The sequence below is a fragment of the Lissotriton vulgaris genome, chromosome 8 (genome assembly GCF_964263255.1).
Source record: "Lissotriton vulgaris chromosome 8, aLisVul1.2, whole genome shotgun sequence".
NCBI classification, from domain to species: Eukaryota; Metazoa; Chordata; class Amphibia; order Caudata; family Salamandridae; genus Lissotriton; species Lissotriton vulgaris.
Window position 1 is genome coordinate 1131442040 of NC_141696.1, and position 27117 is coordinate 1131469156.

The following is a 27117-nucleotide window of genomic DNA, read 5'->3' on the forward strand; positions in this document are numbered from 1 at the left end:
TGCACTTAGCTTCCACGAGATGTGACAGATCTGTACATCTCGGAAGTTAAAACAGGGTGCAAACCCTACCATTCCGTTTCTGATTGGTCTCTTGGAGACTTATGATGCTAGGAGGGCGGGTAACACCGACCCTTCTCATCCGGGAATGGAGATGCCTCCCCTCGAGGGAACCCGAGGTGACCCTGACCTTATCCATCTCTCCGCCGAGGGCGAAGAGGAGGACGAGGAACCAGAGACATCTGGGGACGAGGCAGACGAAGGTCCAGTCATAGTTAGTCAGCTAACTCAGGACAACTTAAGCCGGCACGAGATTGGTACTAGGGGACCCCTGGGCCCTCTCTCGGGTCAGCTTAACATTGGGAACGGACGAGTTAGGTCTCTGTCGAGAGGCTCTAACAGATCCGCTCGAACCAATGGCTCTCGAGGTTCTGCTCGAAGAGGGATGACATCACCTCAGAGGAGAATGTACGAAGCAAAGGAGAGGGAAGTCAATCTGCAGATCGAGAGGGAAGAACTTGCCCTAGCCAAAGAGAGACTCGCCTTTGCTCGAGAGCAAGAGTTGAGTGGGACAATTCCCACTGGTGGCAGCATTCCCCCACGGGAACCCAGGAGTTTAGACACTAAGCACCTGAATAAGATAGTGCCCCCCTTTAAGCAAGGGGACGACATCCACAAATGGATTACTGCTTTGGAGCGGGCCTGCACTGTACAGTGCATCCCCCAGAGTCAGTGGGCAGCTATCTTGTGGCTCTCCTTTGACGGTAAAGGTAGAGATAAGCTCCTCACTACTAGAGTCGAGGACGCTAACAATTACCAGATCCTGAAGAACACACTGATTGATGGGTTCGGCCTAACCACTGAGCAGTACAGGTTGCTGTTCAGGGATACCCAGAAAACTCAGTCTCAGGACTGGTCTGATTTCGTTGATTGTGCCACTAAGGCTTTGGAGGGCTGGTTGCTGGGCAGTAAGGTTACTGATTACACAGAATTGTATAATTTGATCATGCGAGAACAGATTTTAAACAATTGTCAGAACCAGTTGTTGCATCAGCACCTTGTCGACTCGGATCTGACCTCTCCCCAAGAATTGGGAAAGAAGGCAGACAGATGGGTCAGAAAAAGGGTTAAGCAAAACCAGGGCCAGAACCAGGGTGGTCAGAAGAAAGCAGACCAGAAGGGTAAAGATTCGAAAGGGGAACAAACTGACCAGAAGTCTTCGACAGGTCCCCAACAACCCAAAGAGGGGGGGGGTCAGGCTTCCCAGAAAAAGAAGAATCAAGAAGGCCAATCGAAAAGATGGTGCCAATACTGTAAAAGTAAAACTCACTGGTTTAGTGAGTGCACCAAGAAAGGAGGGCAGACTCCTGCTACTGCAGCCCCTAAGGCACCTGTGCCCCCTAGTATAGCCAGCAGTAGTAGTGCGCCTCCCAAGGGACTAGTTGGGTTAACCTTGGGTTCTGAGGGGTGTGACAGCTTAGCTGGTACGCTCACTCAGGCTGTCCTTGTCTGTACAGGGGATGTGGATATATCCCCTAATGTCAGTCCCAATACTTTGGGCAAATACCGACAGACGCCTTTAATAAATGGAAGAATGGCTCAGTCCTATAGGGACACTTGTGCCAGCGTCACCATGGTGACGCCTAACTTTGTGGACCCTGGACAGATCATGCCAGGTACCGATTTCCTGGTGACCAATGCCAGCAACGTCACTACCAGTCATAGTATGGCGATTGTTGCTTTCTCCTGGGGAGGGGTAAATGGCCAGAAAAAGGTTGTTGTTAGTTCAGACCTCCCAGTGGATTGTTTGTTGGGCAATGATTTGGAGTCATCACAATGGTCAGAAGTGGAGCAACGGACTCACATGGAGATGTTAGGCTTGCCAGCACACGTGTTTGCTGTGACCAGGTCACAGGTCAGACGATGCCCCACTGAACAGGTGCTGGATCCTGGAACAACGGACCAGACACCACCCAAGCAGAAGAGCAGTCGGGTTAAGGCTTCGCCTTCCCCCTTGCCCCAGGTCGAGGATCAGGTCTCAGAGGAGGCTGACCTCCAGGAATTGCGGGAAACTGAACCTAAAGAACTCGAACTTGATCAAGTTGAGTTTCTGGGCTCAGGGGGACCCACACGAGAGGACCTGGGGAAGGACCAGTTAGACTGCCCTTCTCTTGAACCCCTCAGACAGCAGGCTGCTGCTGAGGCTGCTGGGAACGCCACAGGTACCCACAAGGTATACTGGGAAGATGGACTCCTGTACACTGAGGCAAGAGACCCCAAGCCTGGCATGACCAGGAGGCTGGTCGTCCCCTTGTCTCAGCGTGGTTTCCTCCTTACCTTGGCCCACGAGATTCCCTTAGTAGGACACTTAGGTCAGACGAAGACGTGGGACAGGCTTGTCTCACACTTTCACTGGCCTCACATGAACGAAGATACCAAGGAGTTTTGCCGCTCCTGTGTCACTTGCCAAGCCAGTGGTAAGTCAGGTGGCACGACAAAGGCCCCCCTTATACCAATGCCTGTGGTGGGGGTGCCCTTTGAACGGGTGGGGATTGACATCGTCGGTCCCATGGAACCACCAACAGCATCAGGGCACAAGTTTATACTGGTGGTAGTGGATCATGCCACCAGGTATCCTGAAGCTATTCCCCTTAGGACCAATACAGCGCCTGTTGTGGCAAGAGCCCTAGTTGGAGTATTCTCCAGAGTGGGCTTCCCTAAGGAGGTCGTCTCCGACAGAGGTGCAAACTTTATGTCGAGCTACTTAACTGCTATGTGGAAGGAATGTGGTGTCAACTACAAGTTCACTACACCCTATCATCCACAATGCAATGGGCTTGTTGAGAGATTCAACAGGACCCTGAAAGGGATGATTCATGGACTACCTGAAAAGCTTCGGCGAAGATGGGACGTCTTGATCCCCTGCCTTTTATTCGCTTACAGAGAGGTCCCACAGAAGGGGGTTGGCTACAGCCCTTTTGAACTTTTGTACGGGCATCCTGTAAGAGGAAGCCTGTGTTTGGTGAAGGAAAGATGGGAGAGACCTCTCAAAAAGCCTGCAACCAACATAGTGGACTATGTGCTTGGTCTCCGCTCGCGGATGGCTGAATACATGGAGAAGGCATCCGAAAACCTTAAGGCCAGCCAAGAACTCCAAAAAGCTTGGCATGACCAAAAGGCTGTCTTGACTGTTTATCAGCCCGGACAGAAGGTGTGGGTGTTGGAGCCAGTGGCCCCAGCAGCACTCAAGGACAAGTGGTCCGGGCCCTACACCATCCTGGAGAAAAAGGGAGAGGTCACCTACCTGATAGACCTGGGAACTCCCCGGAGCCCCCACAGGGTGCTTCATGTCAACAGGCTCAAAGCATATGTCGACAGGAAGGACATGAGTTTGCTCATGGCCATAGATAAGGGACAGGAGGAGGAGAGTGACCCTCTCCCCGACCTGCTCACTCAGAATCCTGACGATGGATCGGTAGATGGTGTTGTCTTTTGTGGCAGCCTCTCCGAACATCAACAGGAGGATTGTAAACAGGTTCTTCAATCCTTCCGGCATATGTTCTCTCTAACACCCAGTCAGACCAATTGGTGCACCCATGAGGTTGACACTGGTGACAGCTTGCCCGTCAAGAGTAAAATCTACAGGCAGCCTGATCACGTTAGAGACTGCATCAAGAGTGAAGTGCAGAAAATGTTGGAGCTGGGAGTCATTGAACCCTCGGATAGCCCTTGGGCTAGTCCCGTAGTTCTAGTGCCGAAACCTCACACCCCGGGCGGTAAGAAAGAGATGAGGTTCTGCGTAGACTACAGGGGTCTCAATGCAGTCACTAAGACTGACGCCCACCCAATACCAAGGGCAGACGAGCTTATCGATAGATTGGCTTCGGCCAACTACTTAAGTACGTTTGACCTGACAGCTGGGTATTGGCAAATCAGGTTAGCTGAGGACGCCAAGCCTAAGACCGCATTTTCTACCCCTGGTGGGCATTACCAGTTCGTGGTGATGCCCTTTGGTTTGAAAAATGCACCTGCCACCTTCCAACGGTTGGTGAATCACGTTCTCACCGGGCTGGATGACTTCTGTGCGGCGTATCTTGACGATATTGCTGTCTTTAGCTCCACCTGGGAGGATCACCTGGTCCACCTGCGGAAAGTGTTAGAGGCTCTGCAAGCGGCAGGTCTCACTATCAAGGCTACCAAGTGCCAGATAGGGCAGACACAGGTTGTATACTTGGGCCACCTTGTCGGTGGAGGCCAAGTTCAACCACTGGAGAGCAAGATACAGTCAATCGGGGACTGGGCTCCTCCAACCACCCAGACTCAGGTTCGAGCTTTCTTGGGCCTGACTGGTTACTACCGGAAGTTCGTCAGAAATTACGGATCGATTGTGACTCCGCTCAATGAACTGACGAGTAAGAAAATGCCAAAAAAGGTTCAGTGGACAGCGAGCTGTCAAAAAGCATTCGATGACCTAAAACAAGCCATGTGCACGGCACCTATCCTCAAGAGTCCAGACTACTCCAAACCATTCATTGTCCAAACAGATGCTTCTGAGTTGGGTGTGGGAGCTGTTCCATCTCAACTGAATTTTGATGGTAATGACCAGCCCATTGCTTTTATAAGCAGACGGCTGACCCCCAGAGAGAAAAATTGGTCAGCTATAGAGAGGGAGGCCTTCGCTGTGGTGTGGGCCCTGAAGAAACTGAGGCCATACTTGTTTGGCACTCATTTCAAGATTCAGACCGACCATAAGCCCCTCCTATGGCTAAATCAGATGAAGGGGGAAAACCCCAAACTGCTTAGGTGGTCCATTTCCCTACAGGGGATGGACTTCACAGTGGAGCATAGACCTGGCACTGATCATGGCAATGCAGATGGGCTCTCCAGGTATTTCCACTTAGAACAAGAAGACTCACCTGGTCAAGGTTAGCTTATTGTCCCAACGTTTGGGGGGGGGTCATGTAGGAGAGTAGGGTCTGCAATCCTATGATCACCCGGACTTTTTGCTTTTGTTTCACTGGTTTACGACTTTCTCGGGCTGTGGGCCTGCCAATCAGACCCACAGCCTAGCTGTTCTCTCGCTAAATTGATGTGTACCTTAGGTGCATTACCCAATTGGAACTGGGCCACCCTGTCAGACCCTGTAACTCAGGGCATCGGTGTACCCAGGGCCTACCAAGGGCTGAAGCATGTATTATGCCACCCCTGGATGGCCACCTAAATCTGACACAACTGGCTGCACGACAGCTGGGGCCACGTGGCGTACTCGCCCGTGGCTGTAGGTGTAGTATCCCTATACCTAACCTTAAAATGGACACCCGAGTTCCTCTCAGTCACTCCTATGGCAGGCCTTGACAATCCTGAAGGCAGAGTGCATGGAACCGTGTGAATTGGGCTCTGGCACGAGCCGAGCCCGGTTGCAGCTTGCGGAACCAAGACCCAATGGCTGTTCCATGATAACGCGTATCATATCGGTAACTTCGGTACCGCGTTATCAAGACATGTCGAGTAAGGTGTCATACGAATCGGGATGCGGCCCCCCACCAATTCTGGCGACGAGGTTAGCATTCCGCCCTTCTAGAGGGACACGACATGTATGTAACTGTGAACCCCGGTTAAAGTTAACTGAAGCCTCAGCTCCACAAAATGGACGCTGCCACCACAGACACGAGTCTGACCTCCTGCTGCTGGGAGTCCTTCCAGCGAGGAGAGCTTGGACAAAGGGTTTCCTGTCAAGGGCGGTGTTCGCACCGTCCCAGACAGGGTTTGTATATTCTGGGTAGGTAGGGCTTTGCGAGAAGGTGACTGCGGAGTGGCACCCCGGTGCTCACTACGCATCTGCCGGCTAGAACCAGTTCCAGGGGCGCGCAGCCCCTGACCTGGGGAAAGTCCAGCAGGGGGAGAGGGGTGTAACTACCCCCCTTCCTGGTCCCACCCTTAGGGCAGGACCTAGTCATGTACCCACCCCTTTCTTTAGGATAAAGGCCGGAGCGGGGACCCTTCCAAATCAGATCATCTTTGAATCAAGAATACTTTCTACGAAAGTACTTCGAGACTCTTCTCAAGATTTCTCCCTTGTGGCTAAGGAGTAGTCACCCTGCATCAGCGGGCACCAACTAAGAACTCTGCGGTTTGCTGCAAGCCCTTCCTCAAGGATCCGACGGCCCAGCTCGACGAGAACCGGCTTCCCTGGCACCTCTGACCTCTACCCACGTCGTCAGCTCAGCTGAGATCTGTGGGTGCGACGAGACCTCGAGGGACCGGCCATCATCAAAACCTGCACGCTTTCTTAACCAGCACGACCATCGAAGCAATTCTCTGGTGAGTGCTCTGGGGTCCGAGAAGCCCCGACCCTGAGTAGCTCCAGCACCGAAGTGCAGTCTCCCAGCATCTCCACGATCTGCGTGGGGCCCTTCTGCTCGCTGCTCAGCACGTTGTCTGGTCACTAGCCGCTGGCTTGTGCCCTTCTTTGACGACCTCCGACAACCAACGCTGCTGGTCTGGTTGCTCCAGATCGGCCCTTGCTCCCTTTTTCGAGAGGAGCACCCCGGACCCTCCTGGTCCACTCAAGACGCCATCTTAGGCCCACCACGTGGCCCTGAGATCTGCCAAGGCTTGTTGCCCCAATCCTGGGCCCAGCGACGCCGACAGCATCAACCTTCGTGGGACAGCTCGCACCTCCATCCTGGTCGCCGACAACGCCTCCTGGTCCGTGAGACTGCAGAGCCTAGCGTCGCCCACTCACCTAGTCGAGGTGACGGCCATCCGGTGCCTTCCTGGTACCCTCTGACTACTGGCTAGTAGTACGAACTTGGTCCCCTCTGCTTTCAGGTATCAACGATCACTGATCCAGGCTTGGATCTCTACGAACTATTCATCACTGGTCGCCGACCAGCAACTCCTTTTCTTCCGGCTCCTGGCTCGTCAGTGAAGACCCCCGACGCCTGTAAGACTTGTGCAGCCGCAGCCCTCGTGGCTAGGTAACTTCGGCCTTTCGGTGCCTGCATAGCCTCCTTACTCTAGGGTCCCGAGTCCCTCGCTTCCGACTTGCCTTATCGGGTCCGCCCGAGACCACTAAACTTTCCGTGCCCTCGGGCACTTGTTTTAAATTGTGCACTTGAAGTATTTTCTAAGAGCTTTGGTTCTGTGCTTAGTACCCTGTCCTCATAAAGAGTACAGGGCTGTTGTGATTCTAATAAATATACTGTTTATTTTCATAACACTTGTGTGGTGTCCTTTCACTTGGTGTTCAAGGGGTATGTGATGGTATTACAGCTGGCTTAACACGCCCTCTAGAGTTTAGCCCGAAGACTGCTCGTATCCACGCTACTAGGATAGCTGGTCTAAGGTTGACTTACAACCAATCACCATAAGGGTCGTTTGGAACGATACATAGTGGTCGCTAGAATAGCGAACGCTGCATATCGGGCCAACTTCTCACAGTATTCATAAGGGTCCAGTGGCCCCTTGCAATCTTTCCCCAGTCACATCACATAAGAAGAGATCTCTGGCTCCGGCTTGGAGGGAATGGCTCCAGTTGGTGCCGGTGTAGGAGTTGTGGATGAGTTTGGGGGCGGTGCTGGGAGCGTTGACAGCAGGGCAGCATCGGGGAATGTTGAGGTGTCTTGACCAGTGCCGTTCTGGATCCACAGAGACTGAATGACGCTGAGAGCAAACCTACTGGTGGAAAATCAGTCGGAGCCCCTTCCTACTCCACTGCGCCTAAAGGCGCTCCAGCAGGAACGGGTAGCCCAAATATGAGGTGCATAGCCTCATAAAATTGCAGAGTTGGGCAGGGGTCGCTCGGCTCCCGGAAACTCTGGGAGGCACGGATCTAGCCCAGGCTCAACCACAGAGCCAGGCCCGGAGTGTCGACGCTCCATCGTCTCATCGGATGAGTTCGACAGAGGGAGGGAAGTTGAAGACCTCTTTGACAACTTCTTTTTGAGGGACTTACCAGAGTGGGACAACTTTGACGAAGATTGATGGCTCCACAACGGGTCCCGGGAGCTTCCTCTCAACCAAAACTGAGATCGTTGCAACACTGTACGTTGAGCGGCAAAGAGGTTGAGGGATCACTCCCTCAAGACCTTGGGGTGCATGGCACGACCATCGGCACAGGTCTTGGTATCGTAGTCTTGCTCAAAACATCAGGGGCAGATGAGGTGCTGGTCCGTCACCAACATCTGTCGGTGATAGGAGCTACAGGGATTAAAACCAGCCATCCTAGTGGACATTCCTATCGAACCAGGAGACAATGTCTCAAAAATCTTTGACAAAAAGATCAGTCAAAGTGACTGGGAGTAGGTCTTCTTCAAAGCTGCACTGATTGGCAAGGACAGAAAAGAACTGACATCAGCGCACTGGGGTGGCTCCTTTATAGGCAATGTGCACGCCACTTCTGGAGTGGACAACACCACGTATAGTCAAACGACGCCACCTACTGGGCGTACTGGGCACGCAGGATGCTGATCATGAAAAATTTTCTGGCTCCAGTGTGCCACCTGGGGATAATTCAAAGGTAAACAATCTGCAGCTAGAAGCCTCTATTAGATGAGGGAGATGTAGCAGGTACAATGTCCTTGCATGACAATCCTGCTAGGCCACTGAACGAGACACTGTGTGTATACAAACCAACTCATTCACAACAATAGACAAATACAATAAAGAACAAATAAAGGCTTAACAAGTTCTAGAGCTGATATTTTGCTAGGAACATTAAATATTTCAACCGTGACAACTAGTGCAGCTGCCCCAATTATTAAATTGGCTAGCAAAAAGTTTCGGTGAGCAAAATGCTTACTGCTGAGATGTATACAGTGATCTGCAGGCCACAGGTCTAAAACGTGGTGAAGCGGATTCAGTCTTTGGTCTCTAGAGTCATCAAATTGTGTACCATTAAATTGGGTAACAGTAAGTTGTGTTACTTATACAGCTTAGAAAGTTCAGAAGTGGTCGGAGGAGCTACGCGGGCATCCAAGATGGTCGCGTGAGCAGAGAGCTCCCGAGACCCGCGCCGCCCTTCTTCGTCTATCCTACACCTTTCCTGATCATTTCGACGGGCTTTTGAAGCACTATCCTTCCTGATGCTGATGATCCTTTTTTGGTCGAAATCGGACCTTGGGGACCATTTTTCCGTCGTCTTCAACTTTCTGGCCTGCCCGCGGGCGCGACCGGGGACTCGGCTGCCCACTGTGGCCGACCCGTAACTCAACAACAACGGCTGCCTGGCATCTGGCCCACCGGAGGTGTACTGCTTTCGCTTTCGGTTTCCTGCCTCATTGTCTCTGTCTCCTCCTACTCTGCCCTCGCCTGCTGCCTCACGGTCCACACTTTCCATCATTGGACTGGCAAGGAGGCCGCGATACTCCCTCTTGAATTGCACGTCGGAGTTTCTGGATCTTTACTCCGTCTCACAGCTTCACCTGGCCACTCTGCCGACATCGAATGCGACATGGCGACGAAAGCTGAGGCCGAAAAACGCAGGAAGGCTGCAACCCGGGGGGGGTCGATCCAGTCCAATATGATCGAACGCTACACCCTGCCGAGAGGCTCCCCCGGTGTTACAAGCGTTGGCGCTGAAGGACCTCAAACGGATGTGCCGTCTTCTTCGGAAGTATCGCTTCAGGATCTGTTGGCTGCCATCTCTGGACTTAAGGCCGATATGAGTCAGCAATACGAGGCCATCGTGTCCAAAATAGACACGGTGGCTGTGGATGTTACTCTTATTCGGGCCGATTTAGCCAAAACAAATGAGCGGGTGAAGGCGTTAGATCTTAAGGCGTCGAGTCTGGTGACGGACATGGCGGAGGCACAGTCTGAGATTGGGAACCTGCGTGCCTCGCACGATCTGCTGCTCAAGCGTATGGAGGACTATGACAACAGGGCCAGGCGGAACAACATACGCTTGGTCGGAGTGCCGGAATGTGACGGTGCTGCCTCGATCGACTTATTGGTCGAGGAACTTATCGTTGCTAAACTTGCTCCGGTTGGACTCAGTAAGTTCTTTGCCGTAGAGCGCGCCTATCGTTTTCCAGGAGGACAAGTGAAACCAGGAGGCCCGCCGAGGCCTATCATCGCAAGACTATTTCACTATCGAGACAGAGACGCTATCCTCCAGGCTGCCCGTAAACACGGCCCGTTGAAGTATGACAACAACTCTGTCTCCATCTATCCTGATTTCACTCCCCAAGTGCAGCGACAACGATCAGGGTTCCTTGGGGTGAAGCGTCGCTTGAGAGAACGGGGACTGAAGTACGCCATGTTGTTTCCAGCCCGACTACGGATTGAATTTAGAGACCGTGCATACTTTTTTGATCAACCGGAGCGTGCTGCCGACTGGTTGGACTCGTTGCCGACGGATGACTTTGGGAGCGGAGGCCCTGGTGGTGCGGAAGGTGGTGCAACGGCCCAGGAGTAATATGGGGCCCCGGAGGTCCGGACTGAGACTATGTATTGTACTGGGTGAACTAACTGTGTGCTTTATAGTTCTGCCCGTGGCGGTGCGGGAACGGGTGATTTCTCCCTTCCTCCTCGGGGGGTTCTTTGTGTAGATAAGATGGGGCGACAGGCACACTGCAGTTGGGGGTGGCTTTTTAGTCAGCAGGGGTGCAGGGAGGGGGGTGTTGTAACGGGTTTCTGTTGGGGGGTTGGTTCTTGGGGATTTGGTTGTGTTTTGTTTAGTTTGGTATGTATCTGTTTTCATGGTATCTCACTGTCTGCAATCACTCCGAACTTGGGGTTGTGGAGGGGGAGGGGGGTGGAATGTAGTTGTCGTAATGGGGGAGGTGAATTGCGGGTTCTTTCTTGGAACGTAAACGGGTTGGGTGATAGGATCAAGCGGGGCATTGTACTACAGTTTTTGAGGCGCCATGCCCCTGATGTTGTGTTCTTACAGGAGACCCACTTAATTGGAAATGCTTGTAAAGCCCTAGACCGCCGGGGCTATCGCCTGGTTGCACATGTTGGTTTCACTTCTGGGTCCCGGGGCGTGGGCATCATGGTGAAGTCTTCCCTTGCTCTTGCTATTGACGAGATTATCCTTGACGACCGTGGGCGGTACGCTGCTGTTTCTGGGAGGTGGGAGGGTAAACAGATTGTGCTGGTTGTTGTCTATATTCCCCCAGGACTGCAGGCTACCACCTATGCCGATCTTGGCAGGACTCTCCTTGGTCTTCCGGATGGACTGTTAATCCTGGGCGGGGACTTCAATTCTGTTATGTCTGGTGAATGTGATCGACTGCCCCCTAGAGTCCTGCTTCCGTCCCAGATGTGGCTCAGTGAGATGGCTGACACTTTTGGCTTAGTGGATATTTGGCGCTCACTACACCCCACACTCAAGCACTACACTTTTCACTCTGGCGCGCATGGCAGCCTCTCCCGTATCGATTATTTCTTTATGTTAGCCTCCACTCTGTCCACCGTTCGGGAGGTACGACATCTTCCCCGGGGTATTTCGGACCATTCCCCCTTGCTGCTTAGGATTACTGTGGGTGGCCTACTTGGCAACAGGGTCCCCCCGATTCCTCCCTGGCATTTTCGAAGCCCCCGGCTCCGTTCAGATTTGGTTAAGGCAATTGACTGCTACTTCGACGAGAATTTGGGCTCGGTCACTTCCCCCACTGTCCTTTGGGAGGCCTTCAAGACGGTTATCAGGGGTTCCGCCCTATCACTCATTGCTGCAGAGCGTAGGGTAAAGAGGGAGGCTGTTCTGGCTCTTGAGACTGAGATTACTGCGCTTGAAAGTGAGTTGGGTGGGAATGACACGCCTGCATTGTTGCACACTCTGGAATTAAAACAAGCTGACTATAAAGCTTGTGTCACGGATGCTGCTAAACTGATGCGATCAAATCAATTAGGCCGACTGTATGATGTGGGCGACAAGGCTAGCAAGCTCCTGGCGTGGCTGGATAAGGCTGAGCGAGCGAGTCGTGTTGTGCCTGTCATTGTTCGCGAGTCTGGTGAGAGTGTCTCTGATCCTGGTGAAATTGTGGATTGCTTTGTGGACCACTTCCGGAAGGTATATACGCCCGTTAGTGATCGGGATGAGGCCGACTCCAGGCTACTATTGCGAGACATTGCCCTGCCTACTGTTTCGGATGAGGATGGCCTTGTCTTGGAGGCCCCTTTCACCGTTGATGAGATTGCCCTTGCTATCCGATCCTTGCGCTCGGGGAAGGCGATGGGCCCAAATGGACTGCCCATTGAACTCTACAAACTTTGTCCGGACAAGATGGCCGCCCACCTGCGCCACATGTTTCTCGAGGCGGTTGAGGCTGGCAGCCTCCCCCTCGAGCAGCGCCTTGCTACCATAGTGGTCATCTATAAGGACGGCAAGCCTCGTGACCGCTGCGCCTCATACCGCCCCATCTCTCTCCTTAACGCGGAACCCAAAATCCTTGCTAAGGTTCTGGCTAATCGGCTGCTTAAGGTGATTTGCGACCTGATCCACCCGGATCAATCCGGTTTTATCCCACACAGGAACACTGCCCTTAATCTGCGTAGGCTCCACAGTGTTCTCGCGAGAGCTCCAATTCTCGCCGAGCCGGCTGTGGTTGCCTCCTTGGACGCCACAATGGCTTTTGACACTATCGAATGGCCCTATCTCTGGGCGGCCCTCGCTAAATTTGGCTTTGGCCCTAATTTCATCGCATGGGTCAAGCTCCTTTACGAACAGCCATTAGCTCAGGTCGTGGTAAATGGTAGATGCTCTGATCCCTTCCCTTTAGGCCGTGGTACGCGCCAGGGCTGTCCGCTTTCCCCGCTTCTATTCGCGTTGGCGCTCGAGCCCCTTGCCGCGTGGCTTCGGTGGGAACCCTCCATTAAGGGGATCAGGTGGTCTCCAGACCTCGAGGATCGTGTCTCCTTATACGCGGATGATATCCTTCTTTATCTTACATCCCCTCAAAAGTCGCTTAACGTTCTCTTCGACGTTCTCACGTCCTTCGGAAAGAACTCGGGACTAGTCATCAACTGGACTAAGTCCTGTGTTTACGTCATAGCCGGGACTCTGCCGCCTCTACCTCGCAGGTTTCCCATACTGGTAGCGACCGACGGCTTTAAGTATTTAGGGATTTATGTCTCCATGTCCTCTTCGGTCCGCTATGAGCGGAACTTGTATGCTCCGCTCCGTAGACTCAAGCAAGACGTTCGACGGTGGCGTGAATTGCCCTTATCCCTACTGGGCCGAGCGGCACTCTTCAAAATGATGTCGCTCCCCCGATTTCTCTACGCCCTGCAGAATTTTTTCGACCCTGTCCCTGCACGCTACTTCCGTGAGGTTGAGAGTTTGCAGCGACAATTGATTTGGGATGGCCGTGCCCGCATTGCCCTGTCCAAGCTCACCCTCTCGTGGTATGATGGTGGTATCGCGTTGCCGGATATTAGACGATACTACTGGGCCTCTCACCTGAGCGCCATCAACCATGCGACATACGCCCAGGAACCTGCTCCTGCCTTTGCCTTGGATAAACTATTGTTACCCGGAGGCAACTTTCTTAGGGCTCTGTATTCTAAGGCACCCTTCCGACTCCTCACGGGCCCGACGAAATGTGCGGTGCGGGCATGGAGGGATGCCACTGTGGCCACGGGCTGGGGAGGTAGGCTAACGCGTATGACGCCATTGTATGATTCGGATCGATTGGGCAATCTGTGGAAGACGAAAGGATTTGAGAAGTGGGACATGATTGGGATCAGTACGGTGGAGGATCTATGGGCACGGGGCGCGGTCAAATCCTTCGAGTTATTGAAACTGGAATACCGGCCTGACGATAGGGAGCACTTCCGGTACATGCAGGTGAGGCATGCCTTGTCCTCCGTCTTTCCATCTGGTACCGACATACCGCAGTCCTCCCCTTTGGAGGATCGGGTCCTAGACGGCCACGTCCCTGATAGCACTATCTCCTTGATATACAAAAAGCTTGTCAACAACAGGGCTGACCAACTTGAGAAGCTTCGCGCTTCCTGGACGGCTGACGGACTCGAACTCGACGACGAGGACTGGCAGTCAGCTGTATCCTCCCCTAAGGAGGTGGCTATTCCAGCGCGGCTTCGCTTTGTCCAGTTGAAGATCCTCCACCGTGTGTATCTGGCTGGGATGCGTCTGGTGCGAATGGGTTTGGTTTCGGATGGACGATGTAGGCGTGGGTGTGGGATGGATGGTACCTTCCTTCATGTTCTGTGGGAATGCCCGATGATTGCAGCTTTTTGGTCTAGAGTGCATGATGTTATGGGTCGTGTCACCGGGATCCCACTCCTTCCTGAAGCACGACGTTGTCTGTTAAATGTGTGGGAACCGTCTGATTGTAATGCTGCCCAGACACTCTGGGTTACCCTGGGCAACATGGTCGCAAAGAGAGATATAGCGCAGCTTTGGGGCTCCCCCAGATTACCATCGCTCAGTGCATGGAAAGAGAACATGGACTGGTGCATGTTCAGGGAAAAAACTGTGTATGAGGCGCGGGGGCGTCCAAAGAAATGGTCCAGGGTCTGGGCTCAGTGGAATTCGTATCGTGGAGAGATTTGCTCTCCTCCGTTGGACTACGAGGTTCCTCTCCCCTCTTCCCCATGATTTACGTTCCTTCTCCAATTTCCACCACACGCTTTGTTCTCCTCTCGTACTCGCCCCCCCCCTCGCCATACGTCCTTCTTTACTTGTTCACCTTCCCCCCCACCTCCAGCAACCCTTGCCACTATGATACCATGTGTTTGTGTGTTGTTGTTCCTTTCGACAAAAACATAAAATTAAACCTTTCTTATCCTATTTATATGGTGCTATGTTCTATCCGATAATGTGGACTCGAGAGATTGCTTTAACAACGTACTGTCTCCTAATCTATTTTTTAATTATCCTGCGTATGTCATAGCGGCCGGCCCCGCGGGGTTGTAGGCAGACGCTGTGTATTGTGTATTTATAAATAAAGGTTTAAAAAAAAAAAAAAAAAAAAAAAGTTCAGAAGTGTGCTATATAGTTTTCAATGTAAAAATGCACAATACAATGAGCAACCTTTCAAACTTGGCACCATGACAAAGGACTTTGCATGTGAACAACAAACAAATAAGTCCAATTTCTGTAATGTGTACATTGGGCAACTGTAATGTGTTTTTTAACTGTTGGATGAAACATCAAGCCAGGTCTGAATTTAATGGCAGTATACACGGCAGCACGCAGCTGCTGGGTCAGTTTTATGGAGACTGGGCATTGGCATGGTCACATCACATTACCAGGGATCTAGGAGGAATTAGGATTTAACAAGCATTGGCACAACCAAAAGATCTCGTTTTTAGGACGAATTGGCTCTGCCAATAGTCTTTAGCCATGATACAGAACATCGCCAATATTGTACAGCATGGCTAAAAAACTATTTCTTAAAACACTTGACACCTGCAATGTGACTACGAAATAACACAACCTCTTTTTTTGTGACCAATTTGTGTTGGACTGATAACTAAGAAGTAAAAAAGGAGCAAAACATATTTTTAAGCGGGTAAAAGTGACATGGGAGGATGTATGTGGGTGCAGGGTTTTTTGGAAATACCCCAGTTGGAGCACAGGCGGAAGCAGAAGCAATACAGAGGACGCGGGTTGAGGAAAGCAACATGGAGGACACTGGTGGGAGGAAGAGGTTGGGGGGAGCAAATGGGCCAAAGAGCAATGTGAAGTGGGCATGTGGGCTAGAGAGCAATGTTGATGAGTGGGGAAGAAGTTCAGAAGGAAAACTGAGCGTAGAGAGTGGGCAGAGAAGTACACAAGGGAAACAGCTGGAAAAACACATGCACTCTTGTGGAGTTTACACGAAAAGAAAAAAAAAGTAGTGCTTCAGCAGTTGAAGGACAAGTAATGTGTCCAGGCTCCAAGGGAAGAACAAACGCACGATGAGGAAGAAAAGCCCACGTAATGTAGTGAATAAGAAGCAAGCAAATGAGTAACAATAAAGCCAACCAATGGTAATCAATAGGCATGCTATAAGCAGACTATAAGCTAACAAAATGTCTTGCAACAGGCTGTGCATGTGCTTTCTAGTGAGCAAGACCTAAACAGGCAAAACTAGAAGTGTACACATTGGGGTGTGTGCTCTATAACTCACAACACAGGGTTCAACTGAGGGGGTTAGGTGTACTTTGAAGGAAAGGAGGAAGGCACAGCTCTGTATCCCTGGATCAACTGTCAGTCATTGTCAAAGCCAAACACAATCAAAATTGGTGGCTTTAAGCTTCAGCCTGCCAATTTAGTACAAGACTGAGGAGTTTGCACCTGACACAGAACTGCTCTGCAATATACACTAACAGACTAATTCAGATGCGGAGGTTGACAAGCAAAGTCAACAGTCACTCGCAAACAGGAAGGTTAATTCTACCTGACCCAAAACATGTCACAAAGGAAGAGTGGATGTGAGAGGTTCTCGAACCATGTAAATGGAACTTATATGCTTTTTTGGACAGTCCAGTTATGCACAGTAGTGCAATCCAGTTTCTTCTTCTAACATTTGCTGTGCCCCACTATCACCTCCCCCAAGTTGAGCCACGATTACAGGCCCTGCCTTAATATGCCTACTAGTGAATGCCTATGGTGCACAGTGTCATTGTCATCAAATTGGGAGGACTGGCGATGACCCAAAGTCAACCCATACAAAATGTTCAAACCCCTGTAAAGCAAGCAAACCCGATGCACTAAAGAGGAGTCGTGCAGTAAGAGCGCTCCATCTCAAGAAAAACAAAACAAAAAAAGAGCCCAAACAATACATTTTACAGCGCATTTTTTATATATATATATATATATTGGTTAAAAAAATAACACGATGTTGCGCTTTTGTGTAGACATTTCTACACATATGGTGGTCCACTGCAGTAAAGCAAACCTTTTGGAAAGAAATCCTGGGCCACATCAAGGACGTGCTAGGTTATTCGCAACCTGATAACCAACTCAACAAATTGTGGGTACGCAACCTTTTATCCTCAAAACATGACAGGCTCCAATTAGATTCTTCTATGCCACGTGATGGGGGCAGCCAAACAACTCATAGCGGTCAATTGGAAGCAGAAAACTGCACCACACTCAATTTAATGTTTCCATATGATGTGGCAGTTTCTGGAGCAGATCACACACCACTTAACAAGTAAGAAGCATAGATTTAGAGGCGTCCCGCAATTTCTAATAGGTTACATGTCCAAAATGGAATTCTCCTACTACACCTCTTTGACTGAACTGTCTAGAGGTCTTGAGGCAAAATAGTTTCACATACCACCTACTCTGTGCCCCCCCCGAAACTTGGAATCCCCCACAACCAAGATCACTCAAGCATCACCTAAACTTCCCAGGACACGCTGCTCCACTAACTTACTGTAAACTCTTGGCAGAACAGCCGTGTTTCAACGCCACTCTACGACAACCCATAATGCTCACCTTGGGACCATTCACTCGAGGACAGGCTCCACCCCCAGATCCTTTCAAATACCTTCTCGGATACCCTTCCCTTCCTGTTCCTTCCCACTCTTTCCCATCCCACTCCTGTTTACGTCTAGACTAATTTTTCCTATTAAACGTTAACAGCTGAATACCAAAAGTTCTATTGAAGCAATGGTGTACAGTGCCACAGTACATGCCAGTTAATACATTGTGTGCACTTGCATTTTTGAAAATATTAAAACTATTTACACAAAAAAGTCACAGGATCCTGAAGGCGGACCAATAAAATATTTCGGTCTTATACAGACACACATTCATAAATCATTTCTAGTCTGTAGCTTGGCTTTTTTTTACCAAGTCAATGCCTCTTCGGACATCAGTGCCCATGCGTTGCCCTTAGTTAACAAGCATGTGCAATGCAATAGGTCTCACATTTTAGAAACAATGACCTATTGGTATTGTAACTGACAATGCCTTTTATTATAGCAGGTTTATAAACATATAAAAAGGCATTGTCATTTACAATGCCAATAGCTGAAAATCTTTCAATTGCGAGCCCTATTGCGTTGCAGATGCTTGTTTCAATTGGATTTATGTATTGCGACAGCCTTGAATATCTAATATTCCTTAAAGTTACCATTTGAAATCTGAAATTGGTGTGTGTTATATCCTTTTTTCTTAGAATCATTGAAATATGTGTTACATGTAAATTATCCGTGTCGTGAACATTTAAAAGAAATTGTGATTCCCGACAGAACCATTTGCTTGACTTAATACTTAGACCCAGGTTCTGAGGGACACCATGTCGCCCCATTATTTTTTACAATGAAACAGAATGAAGGCAGTAAATGCAACTGCCAAACATTGTCATTATCAGCATGCGTGCTGTTCTTCGTTGGTCATACTCCCTTAGAATTACACACGTGGGCAGAGCGTGGCTCCAGGCTTGCGTGATTTTGCAGAATACTTATTATTTGTGAGTGCAAGCCAAGGCACAGACATCAAATTTACCTACACAGGACCCGAACAGCAATGACAAAACAAGAAAATTATCTTATATTCAGCCTGTGCATGGAATCGGAGACAGAGTATGCATACACACAAACACATAGATAACAAACAAGTTCATGCATGAAGGTATCAACACATATACATACATCCAGTCCTCACAAAGGTCGCCATACCTTCAAGCCAATACAAATACAAACCAACACTGATGCACACAGAAAGAATCTCGGACTCTAAATTGCTGTCTGTCTGTCGAATCTAAATGGGTAAAACCAATTTCCTCCAAAAGTTGCCTGAGGTGACCTACAAAATGAAACCAGCTGCTGTTGCAAACAAATGAAAACCATACAAATGAAAGTGATGACATAGCCAACCAATGGGTGGGCTTCAATCCTTTTTCTGTTTTTATTGTAAAACCTTAAGAGATCTGACAGTGCATGCGCTGTCCCTGGCGAGAACTAAAAGGACCACTACTCCCTGTTAATGAGTACAGAACTAGACAATGATCTGGTGAGCTTACAGAACCAGTGCAGATCAATGAAAAGAGATGAAGTTCTGACAAGTGCCATTCATTACTGCTATACCACTAAAGACATAAGAGCACAAGATCAGCTTTCATATAGGATGATTCAATAATAAAAAATATGTTACTATGCTAAAATAGCATTATAAATACATTCAATTTTATTACACTTTATATATTTATTACATGATATATTTCCCATTTATTTCGAGCCTCTGATACAAACATAACTTTGAACCCCTTTGAAGTTGTTTTTCAAATTTGAGGGCACCCCGAAATTAAGATGCCTACAATTTAACATGCGCTAATTCAGAAACAGCCTAATGAAAACAGAAAAAAAATAATCACAAGGCACCGAAACGACGAGTTAAAATTAAATTTCAAGCCATTCCCCAAAGTTGACGTCATTTCGTATTACTTTGACTGCAGCATTGCCTTGCTGCTTAAAAGTGCTAAGATATCACTGCAGTCAGCAAGAGCAGTGTAGGGAAATACCACACCCAGCCTCGCCATATTCAAGTATCCCCGATATCAATGACAAGAAAAAAATGCCTTTGCACTTACTGCTACACCCAGCCCACATGCATGCTCCAGTGGCACAGGGCGTTAGTACCTTCAAAAAGCAAGCCATTCCACAATCGTACGGAACTGTCTTAGTAACAGAATCAGAAAGTAAGCATACAAGTTTTCATGCGCTCTTTTTAAAAAGAGCTAAATTGAACGGCTATCAAGCAGCTAATTAACTTTGAGGGTCTTGAAACTGACTATGTAAACATCGTGAAAATAATTATTTTATATGATACTTTCAAAGGCAAAAGATAAGATGTTTGCACACAAGATGAAACAAGTGGTGCGCACGTCACGCCTGTGTGGGCACAGTCATAGTTCCTCCCACGGCCTATTGGTGTCTATTACGCACTTGGTGCGCGTAATAGACACCAATAGGCCATGGGAGGAGCTATGCGTGTGCTTCGGGCCAATTGCGTGCAGTCTTTTACAATAAGACGCACACAAAGGCCAATGGGGGAGCTGACAAGGAAACGCACACGCACGAGCGTGTACGATTCCTAGGTCAGCTTGATTTCCCTGTTTTTACCTACTAAAAGTCTCGCGATTTGCGTGAACACTGCTGCTCAGTGCAACGCAGGTCGCAAGACCTAAAAAGCATGCCCCTTTTACTGTATTCATTATTCTATTGTAAAGAAGCTGTATGCTCATTCTGCAGCTATCCAAATTAATAGGAGTTGGGTTCACATTTTACGTACCTTTCTTGTAAAATAGAGACAAAGAAGTAGACCTTTGTGCCGGTTGAGGCTGGGGTGCCGGAACATTGTTAATCTCAGGAGCAGGCTGGGTGGGAATCGTACGTGATGTTGGTACGTTTCTCCTGGGTGACCTTAGGGGCGAGAGGTAGCTAGAAAGAAAAACAAACACGAGAATAAAAATAAAACTCAAAGTATTAATGAAAATGTAACCTTGAGTTCCTACATGTGATATCTTTTTTAGATCCCCATCCACAGAAATTAAACAATTGACTGCTGCAATCGTACCAGCGATGTGGGAGAAATTAGGATTAAACAAGCACTGGCACAATCAACAGACCTCGCCTTTGAGACTAATTGGCTTTGCCAATGATCTTTAGCTATGATGCACAACATGGCCAATACTGTACATGCATGGCTAATAAAAATAAAACCTGTGATGCATGCAATGCACCTAATAAGTGACGTAACCTCTTTTTTTCGACCAATTCGTGTTGGAGTGATAACTAGGAAGGAAAAAAAAAAAAAGAGCAAAAACATGTTCTAAAATGATGCAACCTCTTTTATAAAGTAGAAGTTTTTAAAAAAGGAGTATTTATAAAGGAACACAAAGTAAAATATGACATTAACAAATAATATACAGTCCAATGAGGTCAGTCAGGTCTTTGGTGTTTTATACACGGTTCCCCGAGTGCCACTGCCGACTCAGTAGGCAACAAAGCAGCGATCTTGGAGAAATTAAGATTAAACAAGCAATGGCCCAACTAATCCACCTCCCACTTCGACTTTTAATTAAATGTTAAAAGTGTTCCAGAGCCAAAGCGTTATAAGGCAGACAAGATCCCCCACCAGGCCATCTTTCGCATAAATCAGATCCCACAGATATGGCCCATAAATCAGATCCACCAGGGCCATCTGGCCCTTACTTAAATCAGTCTTACTCACACCAGCATGATCTGAGGGACCGGAGTCTCTGAGCGCACCTTCTACATGTGCACTGATGCTTCAGCGACACTCTACGGTAAGTTCCACTCAAGGGGGTCGGGGGCTGGGGGATATGCGTGGTCGATTTCCTTGAGTTCCTCACACGCGACCGCTGAAGGTAGCGGCCAGGGGGGTCCTCTATGCTTCTATGCAAGGTAGCCTGGACATCCCCGGAAAAACCTGTCGACCACAGCCAGGCGTAGCGTTGACAGCGTCCTGCCTAGCGAGTCGGTGGTGTCCAGTCCACATCTTATGGTAATCTTGACTGCATCTCTCCCCTCGGCGACTGCACGGGACAGCAAAGCCCGGGCCTCCCTCGGACACTGTGGGAGCAACTGCGCTACTGTATCCCACACAGAGTGGGTTTGACGACCCAGGTCTGGTGAGGTATCAAGATCACTGGCTTCCCACAACTCCTCTCTCCAGTCCGGTTCATCCAACTGGTCAGCTAAAGGGTATACAGACCCCTCCCAGTCCTCCTCACCCTCCTCTGGTTGCCATTCTGGTCTGTAGGAAACACCAGGGTAGAACCGAGGTACAAAAGTACCACTCAGCACCGATCCAGCATTGGTCTGGCTCAGTGTCGAAGTCAGGGTGGAAGAGGGGTCGACGCCAGCTGGGGACACAACCGGCGTTGGGTGCAGACGTGGTGCTGGTGGAATCGGCGCCAGGGGAGGTGTTATATGGTCGACCGGCGCCGATCCGGATCCAGGCTTGGATCCAAGGGGATCCTGTTGTGCCGGCGCCGCCAAAGGCCCAGGGCCCCCAGCTGAATCCGCGATGCCCGGAGGCGCGCCGGCAGAGTCGGGCTGCCCCAAGATGGCATGCATCGCTTTGTAGAAACTCTGAAGCTGGGCAGGGGTCGCTCCGACTCAGAGCTCCGCTGAGCCGCTGGATGTGCCCCGTCCGCATACCTCGTCGCGTCGGCCGACAGACGGGGATAAGTCGAAGAGCGATGATGCTTCTTCGACTTGTTCATGTGCTTTAACTTACCTGAGGAGTGCATAGACTTCGATGACGAGTGGTGGTCCCCCCCCCCCCCCCCCCCCCCCCCACACGACCGGGACCTCGAACGGCACGGGGTCAACTGCCGGGCCTCGAGCAGCTTTTGGGACCGCTCCCGCAAAGACTTCGGATTCATGGTCTGGCAGTCGAAGCACGACTTGGGATCATGGTCGCGCACCAGGCACCACAGGCACACACGGTGCGGGTCCATAACCGACACCAGCTTGCGACAGGTGTCGTAAGCCTTGAAGCCAGGCTAAGGACAACTGGACATCCCTGCGTGCCCCAGGAGTCGAAAAAAACGGTGTCGACAAAAGTTGCAAAAAAGTCAGCCAAAAAGTGACTGGAGGTACCGCTCTCTCCGGATCTGCGCTGGCTGGCCCGAAAAAAAAAAGAACTGACATCAACGCGCGAGGGCGGCGTCTAAGTAGATACTGTGACGTCATCACGGCGACGACAACCAACGCGGAGTCGACCGATGCCACCTATCGACGCGGGGGTACTGCTGATGAAAAAATTCTCCAGATTCAGTCTGACGCCTGGGGGAAAGGAATCTATAACTAATTATCTATTATGTATGTTTTAAATTAATGTATCTGCCTCAGGTTCTGTGAAGAACTGATTTTTCATTACATGCCTATTTGCAATCTGACTGAAGACATCAGGGCCCAATTGATTTAGCTACGTCTACAGACCCCCCCGGACCCCGGGCCCAGTTCAGCGACTCCATCGCCGACCTCGCCAGCACCCACGCTCTCGCCTCCACGGACTACATCCTCCTCGGGGATCTGAACTTCCACCTCGAGAACAACAAAGACGCCAACTCCGCCACACTGATCGACAAACTCGCCAACCTAGGTGTAGGAAGGTGGATATCGGACTATGGTTGCCCCCAACTTTTTTCCTAGTGTTTTGCTGGTTTTCGACATAGTTGCTATTCAGGACCCCAGTCTTCCTGCTCTCTCTGTTAAAATGGACTCCATGTACCTTAAGTACATATCTAATTGGTATTGGGTCACTCTTGTAAGTCCTTGTACAGTGTACCATAGGTACCCAGGGCATAAGTGCACCCAAGGCCTACCAGGGGCTGCAGCATGTATTATGCCACCCCTGGCTGGCCATCCAAAACTGACACAACTGGCTGCTAACACAGCTGGGGCAAGGTGGTGTAATCACCCTTTGCTTTAGATGTAGTATACCTATATCTAACCCTAAAATGGACACATATCCTCCTATAAGTCACTCCTATGGCAGGCCTTAACAATCCTGGAGGCAGAGTGCTTGGAATTATGTGAGATGGTGCTCTAGCATGAGCGGAGCCTGTCTGCAGCTTTCGGAACCAAGTCCTTTAGCTGTTTCCATGATAAAGCTATACCACATACTCTTAAGTGCATTATAATCCTCGCGGTTATTGCTAACTTTGGCATAGCATTATCAAAACATGTCGAGTAAGGTGTCATACGAATTGGAATATTACCACCTCGCCAGTTCTGGCGACGGGGGTAGCATTCCACCCTTTTAGAGGGACACGACATGTAGGTAACTGTGAACCCCGGTTAAAGTTAACTCGAGACTCAGCATCACAAAATGGATGCTGCCACCACAGACACAAGTCTGACCTCCTGCTGCTGGGAGTCCTTCCAGCGAGGGAGGCCTGGACAAAGGGTTTCCTGCCTTGGGAGGTGCTAGCACCAACCCAGACAGGATTTTGTCTATTGAGGTAGGACAGGCTGAAAGGAATGAGACATGCCTGGGGCACACAAGGTGTCCCTGTGCATACCCTGGTTCAAACCAGTTGCTGGGGCACTCCAGCCCCAGCTCTGGCGCAAAACCGGACAAAGGATAGGGGGTGTAACCACCCTCCTTCCTGGTCCCACCCATAGGAGGGACCTAGTCACAGTACAGCCCCCTTTAGGAGAATAAAGGTAGGAGCTGGTCCCATTCCAAATTAGATAATCCGGATTTGAAACTCTACAAAGAAGAAACTCTGGACTTAGACGTTCTTGCTCCACAGAAGACTAAAGAAAATCTCCCTTGTGGCCAAGGAGTGACCACCCTGCACAAGCAGGCACCATCAAGCGTCCTAGCGGTTCACTTTGTCGTCCTTCCTGCCTGGAACCAGACTTCAGAGCCCGACGAGATCCGGACTTCCAGACCTCTCCGACCTCTACCTACCTCTGCAGCACAGCTGAAATCCGCGGGTGCGACGAGACACGTGGGACCGGCCATCTTGAAGAAACTGCACTTCGCTTCCAGCACGACTTCAGAGGCATCCTCGAGAAAGTGCTTTGGGGATTGAGAAGCCCCAGCCCCGAGCAGCTCCTGCACAGAAGATCAGCCCTCCAGCATCCACGAGATCTGCGTGGGGCCCTTTTGCTTGATTGCTGCTCGACGCGTTGTCTGGTCACTTGCCGGCTGGCTAGTGACCTCCTAGACGACGATCCACGAAATCAACCACGCTGGTCTGGTTGCTCCAGACTGGCCCTGGTTTCCCTGCAAAGGAGAAGCACCCCGGACCCTCCTGGTCCGCACCAGACGCCTTTTCCACTCACCGCGTGGGTTGCCTTTGCAAAGGCCTGTTGACGCCGAATCCGGAACCAACACCGCCGACAGCGAGAGCCTGTGTGGGACAGCTCGTGCCTCCATCCTGGTCGAAGACACCTCCTGGTCCACGTGGCTGCAGAGTCAAGCGTCCACTCTTCACCTGATCGCGACAACAGCATCTGGTTCCTTCCTGGTTCCACTCCGGTCACTGGCTAGTGACTTTGAACATTGTCTTCATCTTCCTCGATCCACCCTTGGATCGCTCCGGACAGCTTCCTCCTGGTCGCCTGCAGCATCTTTCTTCAAGGCTCCATAGACTTCGACGCGGAAACCCAACACACTTTCACACCTATGCACCCGCAGCCCGTGGGTGAGGTAACAAGAGCATTTCGGTGCTCAAGGGTAGATTGACTCTCCTAGTGTCCAAGTATCCTGTTGTTTTAGTCCTAACTAGTCGGAACTGTCTTTTACTTACCTTTTCGTAATTTGTAGTGTCCATTGACTTTGTTCCGCATCTTGTGTGTGAGTTCACACATTACACACGTCCCGTGGGCCTCCTGCCCCTTACCTAAGGTTAGGGTAGTGTAGTCCCAGCAATCCTACAGCCTCTGGACATCTTCATTTCCTCTATCGATTTCCTTATACCATTTACTTAGTATATGGTTTGTCGTGCCCCTAGGGCACCATTGTAATTTGTGCAACTTAACGTATTTTTCTTAAGAGTCTTGTCATGTGCTTAGACCTCTGATCTCATAAAGAGTTCAGAAGTGTTTGGTTAGTAATACATTTCTTGTTTATTTTCATAACAACCTGTGTGGTGTCCTTTCATTTGTTATTCAAGGGGTTATATATGGTAAAACAGCTGGCTTCACATGCCAAAAGAGTTTAGCCTAAGACTGCTTTGTCCATGCTACCATTAGGATAGCTGGTCTATAAGGTTGACTTACAACCAACCACCATAAGGGTTGTTTGGACTGATACAAGGTGATCACTAGAACTAGTGAGCATCATATATCAGGCCCGCTTCTCACACTAGGCCTCAGACAACTCGTCACCACACCCACCCACGCCGCCAGCCACACGCTGGACGCCGTCTTCACCACAAGCACCCATGTCTCCTTCAACCACACCACCGAACCCCACTGGACAGACCACCGCTGCATTCACTTCACCTTCAGAAAACCTGCCACGCACCACCGCACCCAACATCGGCCTCGCCGCTGCTGGAGCAAAATCACTGAAGATCAGATGACCACCACCCTCTCCCTGAACCAACCCACCGAGCCCACCAACCCGGACGCCGCAGCCCGCAACCTCAGACAGTGGATCAAAGACTGTGCCAACACCCTCGCCCCACTGAAGAAACCCCCGAACAACCACGCCAGCAAGAGAGCCTCCTGGTTCACCGACGAGCTCCTGGCCTCCAAGCACGCATGCCGGAAACTGGAGAAGAGATGGCTCCACTCCTGCACACCGGATAACCACGCAGCCCACAAGGACGCCACCTGCAGACACCACCACCTCCTCAGATAAGCGAAGAGGTCCTCCTTCAAAGACCGACTGGACAACAACGCACACAACAGCAAAGAGCTCTTCCGCATCGTAAAATAACTCTCCAACCCCAGCGCCAACGACATCCCGCCCTCACAGGAATTGTGCGACTCCCTCGCCAACTTCTTCCACCGCAAGATCACTGACAACCACGACAGCTTCAACACCACGACCAACCCGACCGCATCAGACCCCACCCCTCCTGCGAACACCATCAGCACCAACCTCCTGACCTCCTGGTCCAACGTCTGCGATGACGAGACACGCAAGGTCATGAACTCCATCCACTCAGGATCTCCGACGGACCCATGCCCACACCACATATTCAACAAGGCAGGCGCAGCCATCGCACCCCAACTACGGAAGGTCATCAACATCTCCTTCGAAACCGCAACATTCCCGGAAAGCTGGAAGCACGCCAAAATCACCGCCCTCCTCAAGAAGCCCAAGGCGGTCCCCAAAGACCTAAAAAACTTCCAGCCCATCTCCCTGCTCCCGTTCCCGGCGAAGGTCATCGAGAAAATCGTCAACATGCAGCTGACCCGCCACCTAGAAGACAACAACAACCTGGACCCATCCCAATCCGGATTCAGACGAAACCACAGCATCGAGACACCCCTCATCGCCGCCACAGACTACATCAGGCGCCAATTAGACAACGGCGAAACATCAGCCCTCATCCTCCTGGACCGATCTGCCGCCTTCGACACGGTCTGCCATCGCACACTAAAGACTCGCCTCCATGAAGCCGGTATGCAAGAGAAGGCCCTCGACTGGACCACGTCCTTCCTCTCCGGCAGATCCCAGAGCGTCCGCCTCCCGCCTTTCCGATCCAAAGC

At 50.5% G+C, this 27117-nt stretch overlaps 1 protein-coding gene across 1 annotated transcript in view; it reads right to left on the reverse strand.

The window, feature by feature from the left end:
- RB1 (RB transcriptional corepressor 1) overlaps positions 1–27117 on the reverse strand; it is a 1321361-nt gene that overhangs the window by 194877 nt on the left and 1099367 nt on the right. Inside the window, exon 19 of the mRNA XM_086934987.1 lies at positions 20198–20346. Coding sequence (XP_086791113.1) covers positions 20198–20346 — 149 coding nt within the window. The remainder of the gene's footprint in view (positions 1–20197; positions 20347–27117) is intronic.